Source organism: Callorhinchus milii, unplaced genomic scaffold (genome assembly GCF_018977255.1).
Source record: "Callorhinchus milii isolate IMCB2004 unplaced genomic scaffold, IMCB_Cmil_1.0 Scaffold3, whole genome shotgun sequence".
In the NCBI taxonomy this organism is placed as follows: domain Eukaryota; kingdom Metazoa; phylum Chordata; class Chondrichthyes; order Chimaeriformes; family Callorhinchidae; genus Callorhinchus; species Callorhinchus milii.
This window is the reverse complement of record NW_024704744.1, coordinates 37,970,441-37,988,724: the sequence shown is the minus strand read 5'-3', so window position 1 is coordinate 37,988,724 and position 18,284 is coordinate 37,970,441. Positions and strand designations below refer to the sequence as shown.

General features: G+C 40.8%; 1 protein-coding gene across 4 annotated transcripts in view; it reads right to left on the bottom strand.

Moving 5' to 3' along the window:
- Positions 1-18,284, bottom strand: part of LOC103182206 (ATG5 autophagy related 5 homolog (S. cerevisiae)) — a 166,017-nt gene that overhangs the window by 120,024 nt on the left and 27,709 nt on the right. For all 4 annotated transcript variants that reach the window (XM_007899121.2, XM_042332876.1, XM_007899123.2 and 1 more), the window contains exon 6: positions 5,347-5,441. In XM_007899121.2, coding sequence (XP_007897312.1) covers positions 5,347-5,441 — 95 coding nt within the window. The remainder of the gene's footprint in view (positions 1-5,346; positions 5,442-18,284) is intronic.

Genomic DNA, 18,284 nt, shown 5'->3' with positions numbered 1-18,284 from the left:
CCACAGCAGACACTCGCTCTCTCCCCCCACAGCAGACACTCGCTCTCTCCCCCCACTGCAGACACTCGCTCTCTCCCCCCACTGCAGACACTCGCTCTCCCCCCACTATAGACACTCGCTCTCTCCCCCCACTGCAGACACTCGCTCTCTCCCCCCACTACAGACACTCGCTCTCTCCCCCCACAGCAGACACTCGCTCTCTCCCCCCACTGCAGACACTCGCTCTCTCCCCCCACTGCAGACACTCGCTCTCACCCCCCACTACAGACACTCGCTCTCCGCCCCCGTCCCCCCCCCCCACCCACTGCAGACACTCGCTCTCTCCCCCCACAGCAGACACTCGCTCTCTCCCCCCACTGCAGACACTCGCTTCTCACCCCACTACAGACACTCGCTCTCTCCCCCCACTGCAGACACTCGCTCTCACCCCCCACTACAGACACTCGCTCCCCCCACTGCAGACACTCGCTCTCACCCCCACTACAGACACTCGCTCTCTCCCCCCACTGCAGACACTCGCTCTCACCCCCCACTACAGACACTCGCTCTCCCCCCCCGTCCCCCCCCCCCCCACCCACTGCAGACACTCGCTCTCACCCCCACTACAGACACTCGCTCTCTCCCCCCACTGCAGACACTCGCTCTCACCCCCCACTACAGACACTCGCTCTCCGCCCCCGCCCCCCCCCCCACCCACTGCAGACACTCGCTCTCCCCCACTGCAGACACGGGCTCTTTTCATTTTACTTATCAGTAAAATCAAACTTTCACGGTATTTATTTGTGTTGTATTTCATATCTTTGTATTTATGCCATGTAGTATATTTCACAGAATTTGCACTGTTTAAACTGCCAGCTGACACCTCTTCACCCAAGTCATCCTCTTACATCAGGAGGCACTTGAATACCAGTCACAACCTTCAGTGAAACTCACCACTGCTATTTGGCATTATTAACTGCAGAAGGTGAGGTAACACAATACGACACAGACTTAACTAAAGCATGCGTGGACAGTTTGTCATGAGACACTGGAGATGTGTGGATCAGAGGGAAAAACATATTGGGAATTGTAATCCTGATGGTATCTGTCAACCTCTGCGGGCATTGTCTGCAGTGGGCTAAATGGCCTCCTATGTTCTCAGAAGCATATTTATTCTTATACAGAGTATAAGATGGATGAAGACGACTTTATTAGCTAAATAATGATACAAGTTCTTATATCTTAAAATATGGAAGATAAGTTGACAGTTATACAACTTATTATTATTATTTTGTAACACGCTGGAAAAGAATAACCATATTTGTAACTGTACAGGTTTTAAAAAAAACAGGAAGTCCTGCTGTTCAGGACCACTGAAGCATGATAGTTACGCAAGTCCCACAAATCATACATTCTGATATGACCACATATTTGTCAATTGTAACGCTTAGTGCTTTTCATTGTTATTCTTAGAAACTGGAATTAGCAAACAAGAACAATATCTGTGGGTAATGTCAAGCTTTAAGGTACTGGATCTATGTCAGTAAGAAGGAACAAAATATTCACTATAGATTGTTGTATCACATTCAGTGAATAAAGCCAGAATAATGAAATAAAATCAAAATCAGCAATACAGAGATCATAATTTGATAAACACAGCATTTCTTTTGGCAAACAGTTCATGTTAAGTGATTTGTTGTCATATAAAGCGCTATGAAAGTTAGTTAGTTTTTAAGAATGTTTGATTCTGCAGTGACCCTATTTCCACCCTAACTGTTAAACTATCTCTGATATGACTATGAGTAAATAATTTAAGAATGCGATTCAAAGCCATTCTGAGTTGTAATAATGCAGAAACCCATCACCATGATTAAGACTGTCCAAACCAAGGTGAGATTTTTTNGTATCCCACCTACACATGGAAATCCCAGAGATAGATTGTTGTAATTGTATGCACACTCTCTCCCTGGAGGGACACATCCTGCTTACCTAATTCCGGAAACTATAAGGTGCAGGTTGGCAACAGCCAAGGCTTGAGGACCCCACGGTGTGCGTTGTGGTACTGCTGGAGTCTAACCAGCTAAAACCGCATAGCTTGCTTTGATATTGCTGTCCAGCAAGCTTTCCCACTGCTTGTCCAGCGAGGACCACCCTTCTCATGAGGGGCTTGGCTTCCAGAAACCAAGACTCTCCTGATTGGCTCCCGTCAGAGCCTCCTCACCTCAGGTACTGAGAGCAACACCATCCATGGTTGCACACTCCACCTTACTAAGCCAGTCCGGATTCTTGGGGTCTCGTTTGACCCTCAATTATCCTTTCTACCCAACATCTGCGCCATGACCCGCTCTGCCTTTCCCCATCTCCGCAAAATCGCCCGGCTCCGACACTGTCTCACACCACAGGCCACCGAAACACTCATACATGCTTTCATTACTCCTTGCTTGTCGGCCTCCCCAACTCCTCCCTCCATAGCCTGCAGATCATCCAGAACTCTGCAGCCTATGTCCTCTCCCGCACTAGGCTCCGCGACCTATCACCCACATCCTCACCAACTCCACTGGCCTCCATCACACAGAGGATACAGTTCAATATCCTAGACCTCACCTTCAAAGCCCTCCATGGTCTTCCTCCCCCCTACCTCTGTGACCTCCTAACACCCTACCATCCTGCTCGCTCCCCCCAGCGGACACCGGCCTGATTCACGTCCCCAGCCTCGCTCACCCCACTACTGGCAGGTGGGCCTTCTGCCACTCTGCCCCGTCCTCTCCATCCTGCAGTCTCTCCGCCTTGACCCTCCCTTGACTCCTTCAAGACCCATCTCAAGACCCTACTCTTTGACCATGCTTTTGATCTCCCTGCTTCCCTCCCTGCTCTCCACCCTCCCCAGTCCGCAGCTCAGGTCCGAAATTCTGTTTGTCCAGCGCCTTGGGATGTTGTCCAGACATGAAAGGCACTATACAAATGTAATTTTGTTGTTGCCAGGTTAAAGGTTGCTGAGTGAGATGACTCCCTGCCCCCTGTGACTGGTCTGCCCTTCCAGGTCCTGCCGATGAGCCAGGCTGGCTGTACTGTCATCAGCAGTGCCTTGGAATACTGTGGACCCACCTGGCTCAGAAACCGGCCTACTAAGACTGCTGGAGAGGGCTGGCTCAATTCTGATTCATTGCCAGGCATGTCACCTTGCAGCCCGTTCAGCTTATATAGCGCCCTCCACACAGGGTAGCATCTCAGAGCGCTTTGATAGGGAATGGTGCCAGTTGACAGTGAGAGGCTGACGAGGTCTGAGAGTAAAGGGGCGAGGAGGTGAAGTTGGGAGGTAAGGAGCAGGGTAGAGACAGGGTCAAGGGAGCAGGTGGTGGGCCTCATGCAGGTTATAGTGGTGGTGAGAGAGGAAGGGTTCGAAAGTGTGGAGGGAGGGATGGGTAGGGGCTGGAGTGTGAGGGAGAGATGGGGAGGAGTGGCAGTTTGGAGGGCGGAGGGAGTTGAACGGATCTCCTCGAGTGAGCGAAGGTGGCTGGTGTACCAGGGTGAGTTGCGCGAGTAGGAGGTGGTTCAAGAGGTGAGGGGGGCAAGGGCATCGAGAATGGTGAAGTGGAAGTTGTGGAGGAGAGTGACCAAGGAAGTCGGTGTGGGAGGTAGGCCAGACGGAGAGGAGTTCAGGCGACTCCAGTGCAGCGGAAAGGGAAGGAGTTGAAGTGCAGGTTGAAGTCGCCTAGGATGAGGAGGCATTCAGAACAGAGAAGCTAGGAGGGCGCAGATGAACGTGGGGAGGGTTTGGGGACGACAAATCAGAGAATTCTGAGGGAAAGATTGGAGGGGTGGTAGAGAGTAAGGTGCTTGAATGCATGTAGATTTAACAGGTACGGAGTGAGACAAATCCCTCCCCACTCCCCACCCTGTGAATGGTATGACTCTCCAAATAGACCATACACTCTTTGACTTTTGCTACTTTCCATTTCAGATCTTGAACTGACCATTTGAACTAGATCTTTGCTTTCCAGTGATGAGCAAAGTAATGTTTTCTGTGGTAGAGAAAAAGAAAGAGAACTACCATCCACAAATTATATCTGTAGCTTTATCAGAATATTCTATTGAATAATTACAAATAAAAACTGCCTATTTGTCTCTATGCTTTATAATTTAAGTTTTTCTTACTGATCTTCTTCATGCTGGTATGGTTACGTGAGAATTCATGCTGGTATATCTGGCACTCTCCAGTCAGAAAGGCGATAAGCCAATCGACTAACAAGCGGGTTCCTACTTACTGCTAGGTAAACAGAGGGGTGTAGGGTAAGGAAACTTGCCCAACGTTTCACCCTGTCCGGGAATCGAACCCAGGTCTCTCGCTTGCGAGGTAAGTGCTCTAACCACTGAGCTAGAGGACTACACTAATATGACAATAGGAAGAATTCTTCTCCTTTCAATTTATGTCATGGGATGTTTAATGACCAAGAAGATGGGACCTTGGTTTAATGTCCCATCCGAACGTTAGCATCTCCAACAACATAATGCTCAACCATTACATTGGAGTATCAGCGGAGGCTCAAGTCTGTGAGTCGAATTGAACCTATAACCTTTCAACCCAGAGGCGAGATTAGTATTAACTAGAAAAAGTTTAGTTCTAACCAGCACAATTACCATTATGAGAAACTGTCAATTGAAAAAATGTATCCATAAACACTGCACAAGCTAAAGCTCATAGAAAATTTACACTACCCCAAAATTATTTCACTACCAAGAATTTCACGGAAACAGTTGCGCAAGACACCAATTTGCTGTCTCATACTTGATACAGCACTTCCCCTTTGTTTGTAAGCTTTCATCAGATGAGTCGGAGATGAGTCAGCAATGCTTAGCTAAAAACGCAACTCCTGAGCGGCTTGTGATTAATTTGAGATTAAAATGAGACAGAAAGTGCATGTTCAAAATAGATTGCCGAAAAGGACATTTTGCACATTAGTCTTTCAGTTATGTGAAGAATGGAATTTAGGAACCATTCAATACTGTTGTTATTTATTAATTTTAAAACATCAATATTTCACCTGCTTTGGAGAGGAATGCAGTGGTCTTTTGAAGGAAGGCTTCTTCGCAAGCAATTTACCACTTGTCAGAAGGAAAAGTCACTAAAGTATGAAGTCAATCAGTGCATTTATTTTGTCAGGTGAAAAATATTCCTTTTATTTTTTTTTAAATGAGAATAAAATATTACAATTCCTAGGATATTCTTGGTTTACAACTGTACCCCAAGTAAAATGCATCCTGAGTAAAATACATCACAACATTATCAAAACCGTCTTCAAATGCACCTATGACTAGCGAATAAACTATGGCTTTCAAAGTTGATGTAGGTATGCTAAAGGTTCTCACCTGATATATCCTGAAAGGAATATACCGGAAACCTCCTTCATCTCCTGGACACTCCATTAGTTTTCGATTGATGGCCCAGAATTGGTCAAATTTGTCTAAATTGAAAAAAACACATTTCAAAACTTTGTTTTATTCAATGTAATTGAACAATACATCTAATTTAGACTGAGCCACAAGTTTTTGACATCACCCAAATTACATTACACAGAACCACCACAAGTTATAAATTCCAGAAAAACACATAATTGGTCATTCCCACGACTGTTCCTGGGACATTGTTATGTGCAAATTTGTTGCCTCGTTCATCTACAAATGCAATCACTGCACTTTACAGTGAATCATTTAAAGGGTTTTGAGACGTTTTGACAACATAATAAGATGCTATACCAAATACAAGGAGTATGTGTATATACAGTAAAGTCCGGATAACTCGACCTTGGCTTAACTTGTCACAATCACTTAAGTCATCATGATGTCAATAACCCAGCCACATATGCCTAATACGCCACTCCAGGTAACTCATCATTGTTCCTTTCCCTTGGAGTGATGAGTTATATATTATAATTGATGTATATATACACACACACATAAAAATTATAATTGATCAAAGTACATCAAGCCAGTTAACACTTATTGTGTATAATTGCCTTTGATGAAGCATTAATATTTGGAATAAAATGTACCCTGAACTAAAATGGTTACCGAATACAGTGTCTGGTTTCTAATAGTCAGTATTTTACTCAAAAAATTCCCTATATGGTAGCAGCACATTTAGAATGCGTTAAGAGCTTTAAACAGAGCTTAAAAAGGCAATTTTAAATGTACCTTTTGACCTCAAAATTGTATACCTTTTAAGCATTTTGATATTTAAGGAATGTATTGGGAAACTCTAAGCAGGATGTAATAAAGGCATGGGTGAGTGTTTCAGTGGGAAAATCATGACACTATAGTTATTGATAGAAGCTGGTTTGGGTACAAATGGCTTCACATCCGCATTGTTATCACAGCCACAGTGGAAATCAGTCCAAATTAGTGCAGACATTGGGTTCTGTACTGTATATCATCTTTTTACCCTTCTATTTTTCTACTGTCAGTTCCTTGCAATTCAAAAAAACACCAATCTTTTTGCAATAATGAACATAAAATGCAAGAAGTTTCAGAAGAAAACAGCAGGCTTAGGTCTTTTGGTTGTCTTGAATATTACACAGTAGACTGTAACAGAAGATGCTGTACGACAACTTTGAATGTGCCTAAACTACTCAGTAGGGGAATAAAGCAACACCTTTACAAATAGCTTTGAGTCAAGCATCCTGTTTAAAAATAATTCAGAGATAAAAGGGAATTCAATATTCTATTGGTAATGTTATTTCTCTTCTTCTACCATAAAAGAGCCCAAGCCCTGAAGACAAACAATTAATTCCCAAAAGAATAACAGACAAAGAAGTACAACTTTGTAGAAAGAGGAAAGTAAAGCTGGTGCTTTAGATTTCCCATGGGAAAACTGAAATGAAAATTTCAGTCCAGAACATTTTAAGTGTCTGAGGAAACAATGGTTAAAGTGCAGGAACATAAAACCAATAGCGGGTGTTTTATAAAGAAAAACGTGGCGTCATTAGAACCACATACATCCTGCCAAAAAACAAAAAGGAGAAAAAGGTCTGTTAAATATTGCATTGTTCCGTATATTCGTTAAGTACAACTAGGATGTTTCAGTTGAGTGTTGAAACGTACAATATCACAACTTGAAACTGTACATTATCTGCATGTGAAGTCAGCTAAGACTTAGGTACACAGCCTGGTAAACAAACCCTCAAATAAAATTAGTCACTCACACCATGGCTGTTTGTGAGACATTGCTGTGCGCAACTGGCTGTCGCGTCTCGCCCACAGAAAATACAGTCACTCCACATTATAGTATATCCTGTGAAGTGCTTTGAAATGTCTCGATGACTTGAAAAGGCTCTATATCAAATGCAAGGATTATAATAATTATTATAATGCATCGTGTTTATAGCAAGATTGCACTTTATAAACCCAAATATCACACTGCAATGAAACTGCACAATATAACTCCCAATTCTCCCAATTTTGCATTTCCAGACTTTTCAGGTTGTATCGTAGTGTGCAATTGGCTGCTGCGTTCGCCCACAAATATACAGTCAATTCACTTTACAGTATATTCTGTGAAGCGCTTTGAGACTCTAGAAGACGTGAAAAGCACTATATCAAATGCAAGGATTATTATTATTATTGAAGTTTGGGAGAGATTGTGGGGAAAAATAAGGACCAACCAGAATCACTCATATCACTGCTTTTTTTTTCTTTCTTTCTCTACCTCAATATTAGCAATTAACATTTAGTTTTTCTACATGTTTCATCAGTGTTATAAAACAGGAGGCGGCAAACTTGCCACAAAGTCTTCACTTAGTTGACCACCAAGAAGCATACAAATAAACTTCCACCTTATTCTTGCAGCCCTTCCAAGACTTTGATCGCTAATATGAGCATCAAATAGGATAATATCAAATACAGCTAATATGAGCACTCCTTTGCACCCCCCTACCTCTCTGACCTCCTCTCTCCTCAAAACAGCACCTGTTGTCTTCGTTCCTCCAGGTCTGGCTTCCTCCTTGTCCCCCGCGTCCTCCGCTCCACCCTCGGCGGTCGTACCTTCAGCCATTACGCCCCGAGGCTCTGGAACTGCCTTCCTCACTCCCTTCGTCTCGCTCCCTCCCTTCCCATTTTTAGGTCTCTGCTGAAGACCTTTGTTTTCGACCGCGCCTTTGGTCACCTTCCCCCCCCCCACCCCCTCCCCCTGGCTTGGTCCTGGGTTCTGAAACTGTAAAGCGCTCTGAGATGCCATCCAGCGTGGAGGGCGCTATATAAATCCAAGTTGTTGTTGTTATCCAGTAATTGGAAATTTAAAAATGTGGGGATGAAAGAGTTATTTTAATTGGCACTCTGCCCCCAACTCTTGTGGTAACATAAACTGCTCCAACATAACGTATATTGCCACAATTATGTAATCACTTTTTATTAAAAGTAAGTAGTGAGCATGAACATTTAAAAATTATTTAAAAGGAGGATTTAATTACAAACAGAACGGGGCAGTTCTCTTAAATCAAAGTATTCAAATGCTGAGCCCAGACTGCAGAACCAGTTATAAATATAAATACGTGTTTCAGGAATTTCCTGCCTCGAGGAATTTCATACTAAATTTGTAGGAGCACCAGCTGAAATACAACCTCAAAATGCATTGGAGAACTGACATTTTAACAATTTTATGTTGTTTTCAAATAGAACAACATTAAAATTACATTTAGAAAACATCTTTCACATTAGAAGGACAAAGTGGATTGGCTAAACCTTGTCCTGAGATTTCTATCAAATTTATGTTATGCTACATGAAGGGTACTATGTAAATGCAAGTTGTTGTTGTTCGGGATTTATGGGAGGCAAATCTTACAGAAATAGCAACAAAACAGAATCTGTGCATGCATGCTCCGCAGTACAAACCTGGGCTCTTAAATGTTTATCACATATCTTTCCCACTGTGGTGGGGGGGAAAAAAAGACCTTGTAAGTGAAGTGAATGGCATGGAAGAAATCATCACCGGCCTGTATGGATTATATTACACTTTACATTGTTGTTTCAGCCATAAATGGAGTACACATACATAAAATTTGCTATCGAAAGTGAATTATTAAAACCATTTCTGATGCAAAAAGATTAGAAAAACAACTCTAAATCAGCATTAAAAGTACCTTAAAGGAGAGTAAAATTTCCTTGACAATTTGTCATCATCTCTCTTAGCCATTCAGCCATCAATCAAAGTGCACTCAAAACCTAGAGTGCTCTCTAGTTATCCAGCTCTCTGCTAGGACTTTTCTTTGCAGCTTTCTTTGCTGTGTGTGTGTGTTTGTGAGGGGGGGGGGGCAAGAGAGAAAGAAGTGCAATTCAAGATTTGCCATATGTGGGATTTTTGATCAATAAAGCCTGCCGTTGAGCAACAGTTCTGAGATCATAGTTTTTCTTTGTTCTCTTTTGCATATTGGAACAATTTAGTCCTCCAGTGAATGAGTAAGATTCTTCCCCAAAAAAGTGTCAGTACACAGGCAAACAATATAAAATTAAATTGACACTTCATAAGAATGTGGATATTAATAAGTGTTAAATGATGCAAATGCAATTGCTTTATTCTGTTGAAAATAATAATAGCCGAGGTGGAAATACTTTATATACAAATGTTTTTTTCATCTTAACATCAAGAGTCAGACATTATTAATCCTTATCCAAACATGTTTTAGTTTAGGCAAATAAAAACCTTGCCTTGACGAATAAAAACATGTTTGATTGATCTGCTTGGATAAGAAAGCAACTAAAATCCATCAACACATTTTGGTTGTTTGCTTAAAAAAAATGGGCTTTTTCAGCCAATCAAAACCTTCCATTCTCCAACACAAATGTAGGGAAAAAACAGGCTGAAAAGGAACAGATTGATTGAATGTTCTTTTTAAGAGAAATAAAATATAGAAAAGAAGTACTGATAGTCTAAAGATTAAGACAACCAGTGACTCAAGAGAAAAGAAAAATACCTATTTAAGTGACGCTTTACCAGTTCCAGTCATAAAATGTGATCAAAAGATTTGTAGCTACATAAAACAACAATGCTTATCTCATTGTCCAACCTTTAATAGATATCAGCTTTACTCAGGTGATGGAACTCTCACCTCAGAATGAGAAGGTTGTGGGTTGATGCCCCCAAGTAGGACTCTGAGCTCATAGTCTAAGCTGACACTCCAGTGCTTTGAGATGTTTTGATGTAAATAATATATACTATATTAAGCACACATTTTAAAACATATATATATATATATAAATATACTTAGAATACAGGTAGAACTTCCTGCTTATTCATCTGTATATAAATTTTCCAGGGCCAGGCAGCACTTGATCAACCATCAGGTTAATGCACAGCAGTTACCCTGTTAAAAGCTGATTAATCTGCTCCACACCTCTCAGCAACATATGTCACTTAAAGCAATTGAGTACAGAAGGAGTGACCCAGGTAATGTAGAACATATTTCCATTTAACATTGTGCCTTTAATGATGTCTCAAAGCACCTTACTTAATAAATTTTAAACGGTGACCTGTTATAAATAGAAACCTAACTAATCTTCAGCAGAAATATCCCATAACCAGCAATGAAGATTATCCAAGTGTCTGCTATACAGTATTTGGATGAGGGGAAGGTTGATAAAGATGCAGGGAGAACTTCTCGGCTCTTCAAAATAGTATCATAGGATCTTTATCGCCCACCACCAAAATATGCAGTTCTCTGTTTTACATTTCATCTGAAGAACATCACCACCAACATTGCAATGCTCCCTCATTGCTGCATTGGAGAATTAAGAGCTTGTTCAAATGAGAACATTTGAAAGAAAGAAAACTGCACTTTTATAAATATTGTTTTATTCTATCTGGGGTGTGCTTACGCAACTGTTTTTCCCCTTTAAACACTTTAATTTAGAATGAAATTTTTCTAATAACATCCCTTACAGCACCAACCACTGACAATTGTATCTGCCTTGCTACAAATATCCCAGAAAGTTCACGATATCTACGTACGAGCGTGAAAAACAAATCATGAAGCTTTCACACTGAGAACCAACTCCACAAGTGTAGTTGTCTAAGTCAATGTATCCTCTTCCAATTTGTGTAAAAAAGCTCAAGCTTGCGTGCCTCAAAAGAAATTACAACTCCACATTGCTTCTTTCTATGTAGTGTCTTCAATCTTTGCCTGTGGTTACCCAATATATTTGCATATCAAGCTTCTTCATTCATATTTAAATGAATCAAATCTTCAAAATCTATTCCTTTTTAGACAAGTAATGCTATCAGTACTAACTGAGAGATGTTTATTTTTCTCTCTTTTAAGGCTCAACAAAATGATGAAGTACTCATTTCACAAAGTTTGGTTTTTAGTCATTTCAATTTGCCCTCCACGTTTGTGATGAGTTTAATCAGAGCAAAAAATCAATGTTAACGCAAAGTAAACAGGATTAAATAATACTGCATTTTTTTTAATAAAAGAAACGTAGAATTCACAAGAGGTCACAAAACTACATGATGAAAGTCCTTAAACATAACTGTTGAATGCAATTTATTTATTGGCCTTATGTTCTCCAGTCATTCATCATAGCTCATCCCTTTTAAGCCTATGCCTTGTTAAAGAGATTAGTTACATTGGGAGCACTGCCCTAAAATCAATACTAAGACAGTTAGAACCAAGGTTAGGAAGCAGTTTGTTGAACTATTTTTGGCCAGGCTCGTCTCAAATGCCAAATGCGGAAACCCATCATTATGCTTAAAAGAATCCAAACCAGACATTGTTCCATGTATGCCACCTATACATGGACATTCCCATATGTAGGTGGCATACAGTGGGCTGGAAATATATGGAAAGATTGGCTCACAATTCTTTAAAGTCTGAATCAATAGGGACTTTTAAAAAAAAAGATACACAGGCACTTGGGCAGTACAGGAATTAAGGGATATGGCATTTTGATTAAATGATTTGCCAAGATTGAATAAAGTGGTGGAACATGCTCAATGGCCTCCCCCTTTTCCCTATTATCTTATGCTCCTTCTGAAGTACGTTTTTCTTCTATGCTGCTTCTATAGTCTGGACAGCTTCTCATGTTGTGAAGACCTGAACTGCACATGGTACGGTGCAGTACCCTGTATGTAGAGGCAACGGCTAAGTCAGGTGTGAACAAATCCAGAAAAATGGCCATTGTACAATACCAGCTGCCTCTGAAGGCTCATCTCCAAACTAATAGTATAACAGTGATATTGCTTATTTACTTTTGAAATTTAATGATCCAAAAGAGAATGTGAATTGGGGCAATAAATCTGCTCACACACCTTTGACACAGTGAAGATTTAATATTAAAGGGACTGAGGTAATGAGTGGGAACGTTCTTGCATTGCTTGCACATTACTAACTATTTTTACATGCAATAAAAAGCATCCAATTCTACATTATTTTTCTGTATGTAATGGTTATTAGCTTTTTTAAAATGTGTACTCATTAAGTTGTAAAATATTTTAAAATTAGTATACTATACAAATAGTATAACACTTTATTGAATCTTGGCAAATCATTGAATCAAAATGCCATATCCCTTAATTCCTGTACGGGGAAATCTCCTTATATACACAGGTACTTGTGTGGAAATCTGTTTGGTTTAGATTCTCTTAATTATGGTAATTGTTTTCTGCATGTGCTCGACTCCCAGCTGACCAAAATAACACATTATTCAGGATGGCAGCGCACGTTTCCATTTAAATCATATTTCGTATCTTATTAATTTGTCAGAGAGGCTAAACACTTCATGAAGAGGGAATTAAAGGGAAAACCCATTAACTAATTTTGTGCTACTCATTCAACTCCTTGTGGGCTAGTTACAAAGCACAATAACAATCAGCAGGTTATTTTAGATCAATTTTGCGGTCAGGGAAGAACATATAGTTTTACAGAGATAAAAGGGAGGGTGTGGGAAACTATATATTTCTTTCATAAATTTCACGCTAAAAGTGCTACTTTTGATTATAATAATCCTTGTATTTGATCTAGCGATTTTCACATCTTCTAGACGTCTCAAAGTATGTACTGTAAAGTGTCCCACAAACAGTCGTGGATTGAAGTGACCAATTTTATTATTTTGTTCTTGAGGGATTATTATCAGGCGGATGGAGTAAGGAAACTGGTTTTGCCCTGCTGAGAATCAAACCTAGGTCTCTCGCTTTCAAGGGAAGTGCTCTAACTACTGAGTTACAGGACAACACAAAATGATAATAATGGGGTGAAATACTATCACAGCCCATTCTCCAGACAAGATTTTGCCACATAAAATTTATTGTTAATTTGTAATTCTTTGGTGACCTCCGAATGATACAGAAACTTCATAAGAAAAACACAGTACATTTATCTGATTCACAAAATAGAGAGCATGCATATCCCATTTATTACCTCCTCTTATCACATGGTACATGATCAATCTTAACAGTCTTGGACAACCATCTCCTCCATGACTTAAAATCAGGAGTATGATGAATATAGGTCTGATCAAAAAGAAAAAAATGTATAATAGGGAAGAAGGGGCAATAAATGGGAGAATAATAAAAGGGGATATGAAAAAGACTGGAGGTCAAAATAAAAAGCAATAACAACGACGACAACAAATTACGTTTGTAGCGGCTTTCAAGTCAGGACGATGTCCCAAGGCGCTGGACAACCAAGGATTTGGATCCGAGAGCAGGGTAGGGGTCAGGAGAGGTGGAGGGTAAGGAAGTTAGGGGTAAGAGGGTGTCTGAAGGCTCGGTCGAAGAGGAGAGTGTAGAGATAGGCCTTGAAGGAGGCAAGAGAGGGAGCAAGCGAAGGGACTATAGAATAGAGTTCCAAAGAGTGGGGCAGAGATGCTGAGGCCTCGACTGCCGAAGGTGGGGTGGGGACATGGAGAAGGCTGGAGCCCGCTGAGCCGAGGGAGTGAACAGGTTGATATGCAGTTAGCAGGTCGAGAGGAGCAAGGCTGTGAAGGGCTTTGAAGGTGAAGATTTTGGATTCTAGCTTTGGGTGATGGGGAGCTAGTGGAGCCAGGCAAGGATGGGGGTGATAGAATCACGGAGCCTGGTGTGGGAGAGGACATGAGCTGCAGAGTTCTACATGATCTGCAGCTTGTGGAGAGAAGAGGTGGGAAAGTCGACAAGCAGGGAGTTTAGGATATTCAACACTGGATAGGATAAGAAAACACATTTACATGGACATAAAAACTAAGAGGATACTCAAAGAAATCGTGAAACCACTTGGAGCTGAAGGGGGCAATTATGTAATTCAGAAAGAAGAAATGGTGAATACAATAGTTTGCTCCTGTTTTTACAGAGGGAGATGAAATTGGGATTGCAAGAATTGAGCACTATTCTCGGTTTCGGCATCCACCAATTATATTTTACTAAAGACACAGTTCTCTATGGAGTCCAGAGTAGACATGACATACTGGTGCTGTCATTGTGGATTATAAGAGATAATATCAGTCTCTATATATAAATATAGTATGGCCAGCACAGAAGTCAATCCAGACTGGCATTCCATTAAAGTAAGAAGAGTGCCACCCCATTGACAGCACCCACAACATAATACAACTACTGACGGTAGCGCTGTTCGCAGCTGCTCTGGATTAATTTATAGAGGCCAATCACGTAATTGAGCATCATAGTCACATCAAAAACAACTTGGATTTATATAGCACCCTTCACGTAGGGCAGCCTGTGACAGTGGCGGAGTCTGACTCCGAGCCAGGGGGAGTGGGAGGGTGGAGGTGATCGTAAGCACAATCAAAAAGGAAGGTTTTTAGGCGGGATTTGAAACTGAGGAGGGAGGGGGCTTTTATGAATGTATGAATAACTAAACTAGCTGTATTAGAGAGTGACCCAGTCAATACAAATAGTCTCAAATACAAATTTAATGTACATGTATCATGTAGTACTTTTAGCGTGACATTTATAAAAAATATATATAGTTTCCCACACGCTCCCTTTTATCTCTGTAGAACTACGTGCTCTTCCCTGACCGCAAAGTTGATCTAATATAACCTGCTGATTGTTATTGTGCTTTGTAACTAGCCCACAAGGAGTTGAATGAGTAGTACAAAATTAGTTCATAGGTTTTCTCTTTAATTCTCTCTTCATGAAATGCTTAGCCTCTCTGACAAATGGATAAGATCAGAAATATGATTTAAATGGACTCTCGAGGGAAACGTGTGCTGCCATCCTGAATAATGTGTTATTTTGGTCAGCTGGGAGTCGAGCACATGCAGAAAACAATTACCATAATTAAGAGAATCTAAACCAAACAGATTTCCACACAAGTGGAGTCCTGTAGCTCAGTGGTTAGAGCACTCGCTTTGCAAGCGAGAGACCTGAGTTCAATTCCAGGCAGGGCGAAACCTTGGGCAAGTATCCTTACTCCACACAGAGCCTAATAATAATCCCTCCAAAACCAAAAACAATAAAAAAAATTGGTCATTTTCAATCTACGACTGTTTGTGGGACATTGCTGTGCGCAATTGGCTGCCGCGTTCGCCCACAAATGTACAGTCAATTCACTTTACAGTGTGTTCTGTGAAGCGCTTTGGGACATCCTCCCGACGTGAAAAGCGCTATATCAAATGCAAGGATTATTATTATTATTAAGTACCTGTGTATACAAGGAGATTTCCCCGTGTCTGGAATGGAACTTGGCAATTCCATGTATTGAACTTGTTTCTTGCAATTATGGAATGCTAAAGGATAATATTATCCTCACATATTCATCTGCAGAATACAATGTGTTTTTTAAACAAAAGACTCTACATTCTGGTAGCGGGATTCCCAATTTGGGAGCCATCTTCTTGTTTATACGACTGGGTACTGAAAGATGGTGATTCAATACCCAGGCATTTAAAAACTCAGAATGAGGAACAGGGCACTAACCAATGCAATTTTTAAATATGTAATGTATACTATTTTTAAAAGATATTTTACAACTTAATGAGTTCACATTTTTAAAACCTAATAAACGTGATTACATACAGAAAAATAACGTAGAATTGGATGCTTTTTATTGCATGTAAAAATAGTTAGTCATGTGCAAGCAATGCAAGGACTTTCCCACTGGTTACCCTCTGTTCAATTTTGAGTACGTCTGGGAAATTGTAATATACTATTTCTGTTCTGAAATATAATTTTGTAACAAAACATGAGAGATGCAACAATATACAGAAATGCAACAATCTATTGCTGCAAAACTCAATACGCCGTGACAGTGAATAAACAGGTTCTGACTTCCAAATCGCTGAGTTATTGACCTTGGCCACATTGTTGTGGTAAAGTTAATGCTGAGCTACTGTCAGATACTTGGCAGCTGACACCAAGTAGTACTGGCTCAGATCTGTAAATGAGTTGCTCACCATCCCTCTCACCAGTAGATAGTGAAATGTTCCCACAGAGGACAGAAAAGAGCTATTTGATACTTACTAAATGTTAAAACTTTCATTCTCACTTTCATCACATTCAGGCATGACTATTCCAACACACTGTTCAACAGCTCCTCCATATAAAAACTGAAAACTACCCAGATCTCTGCAGGGCATACCCGCTCGCTCCCACACCAAGCTCTGCAACCCTACTATCCCCATCTTTACTCAGCTCCACTGGCTCCTCATTCCCCAGCGGATCAAATTCAAGATCCTCGTCCTCTCATTCAAATCCTCACATGCCCTCTACCTACCCTACCTCTGCAACCTCCTAAAACCCTATCGACCTGACCACATCTTTCACTCAGCCAGCTTCAGGCTACTTGATGTCCCCTGTCCTATCTGCCCCCCATTGGTTGGGAGAATTTTCTGCTGGAAATCCATCTTGAAATATCTCCAACTTTCCCCATCCCTCCTCTTTGACTGCATTCGGGGTTATGTCCAGAGGAGTAGAGTAATAAAGTATAAAAGTAGGGAAGTAATGTTAAATTTATATAAACCCTTATTAGAAAGATTGGGAGGGCTCAATGTCATAGAATCATACAGCACAGAAGGAGGCCATTCGGTCCATTGTGTCTATGTTGACTCTTTGAAAAGAGCTACCCAAATCAATTCCATTCCCCCACACTCTCCCCATAGCCCTGCAAACTTGTCCTCCCCAAATAATTATCTACTTCTCTCTTAAAAGTTATCAACTTGTTATCAGCTTCCACCAGCAAAGTTCATACTCCACTATCAATCCAACATTACAATCTGACATTTTCCGTCACATGCAGGAGCAAAAGCTGCAGTGTAAGACACCACATAGTGTGTTACACTACAGCAATGGGGATTATCATCTTCCAATTTTGACAGAGAGTATGCAGTCTCCATGTCAATTACATCTCACACCCCAGAGAGATCAGCATCAAAGTGCGGAAAAGAGAAAACTCTTTACATTCTTTGTTTTAGCCACTGTGGTGGTAAAGTTGTTTGGTTGATGAATTATTCTCTACTACTATTTACAGGTCCAAGATGAATATTAACAGGTCAATGATTCTCGATCTGAAACTGAAGATATCTTGATTCCTCCTGGAGGATTTACAGAGAAATTCTTATTGAATAACTGATTAGTGAGTGTTCCCTCAGGAAAAGAACAGTCCTAAAGGACTATGTTTACCATGAGTATCTAATAATAATAATAAGCTTTGCATTTGATATAGCGTCTTATCCCGCCGTTGAGACGTCTCAAAGTGCTTCACCGGATATATTGCAAAGTGACTGCACATTTTGTGGGTGAAACGCATCAGTCAAATGTGTACAGCAGTGTCCCACAAAACGGCATGGATTGAGTGACCATATTACTATTTTTTTAAGGGATTATTATCCCGAAAAAGTGATCCGCCAATCGACTAACAACTGGGTTCCTACTTACTGCTAGGTAAACAAAGGCATGCATGTGTGTAGATTAAGGAAACTTGCCTAAGATTTTGCTCTGCCGGGAATCGAACCCGGGTCATCTTGCTCTCGCGAGATAAGTGTCTAGAGTGGAGTCACATATACCTTTCCAAGCGCAAATTAGAAACGAGAATTACAAACCTCCATTTTTAGAATATGACTAAAGAGGCCAACATGATCAATATATTATTACTCCCTCATGTGAAAGCAACATACCAAGCTGACAACTGGTTTAGTTGTATATATACACTGCACTATACTTGGAATATTTCCCAATACACTGATCATGATCAGGTGTTCAAGAAATATTTGTTTGGAAGAAAATATGCCAGAGTTAAATAATGTTGATCTGATATATGTATGAGCAGAATATGGAACTAGTGACCTCAACCAGTCCCAACTGTAACTGTAACCAGCTTTCACAA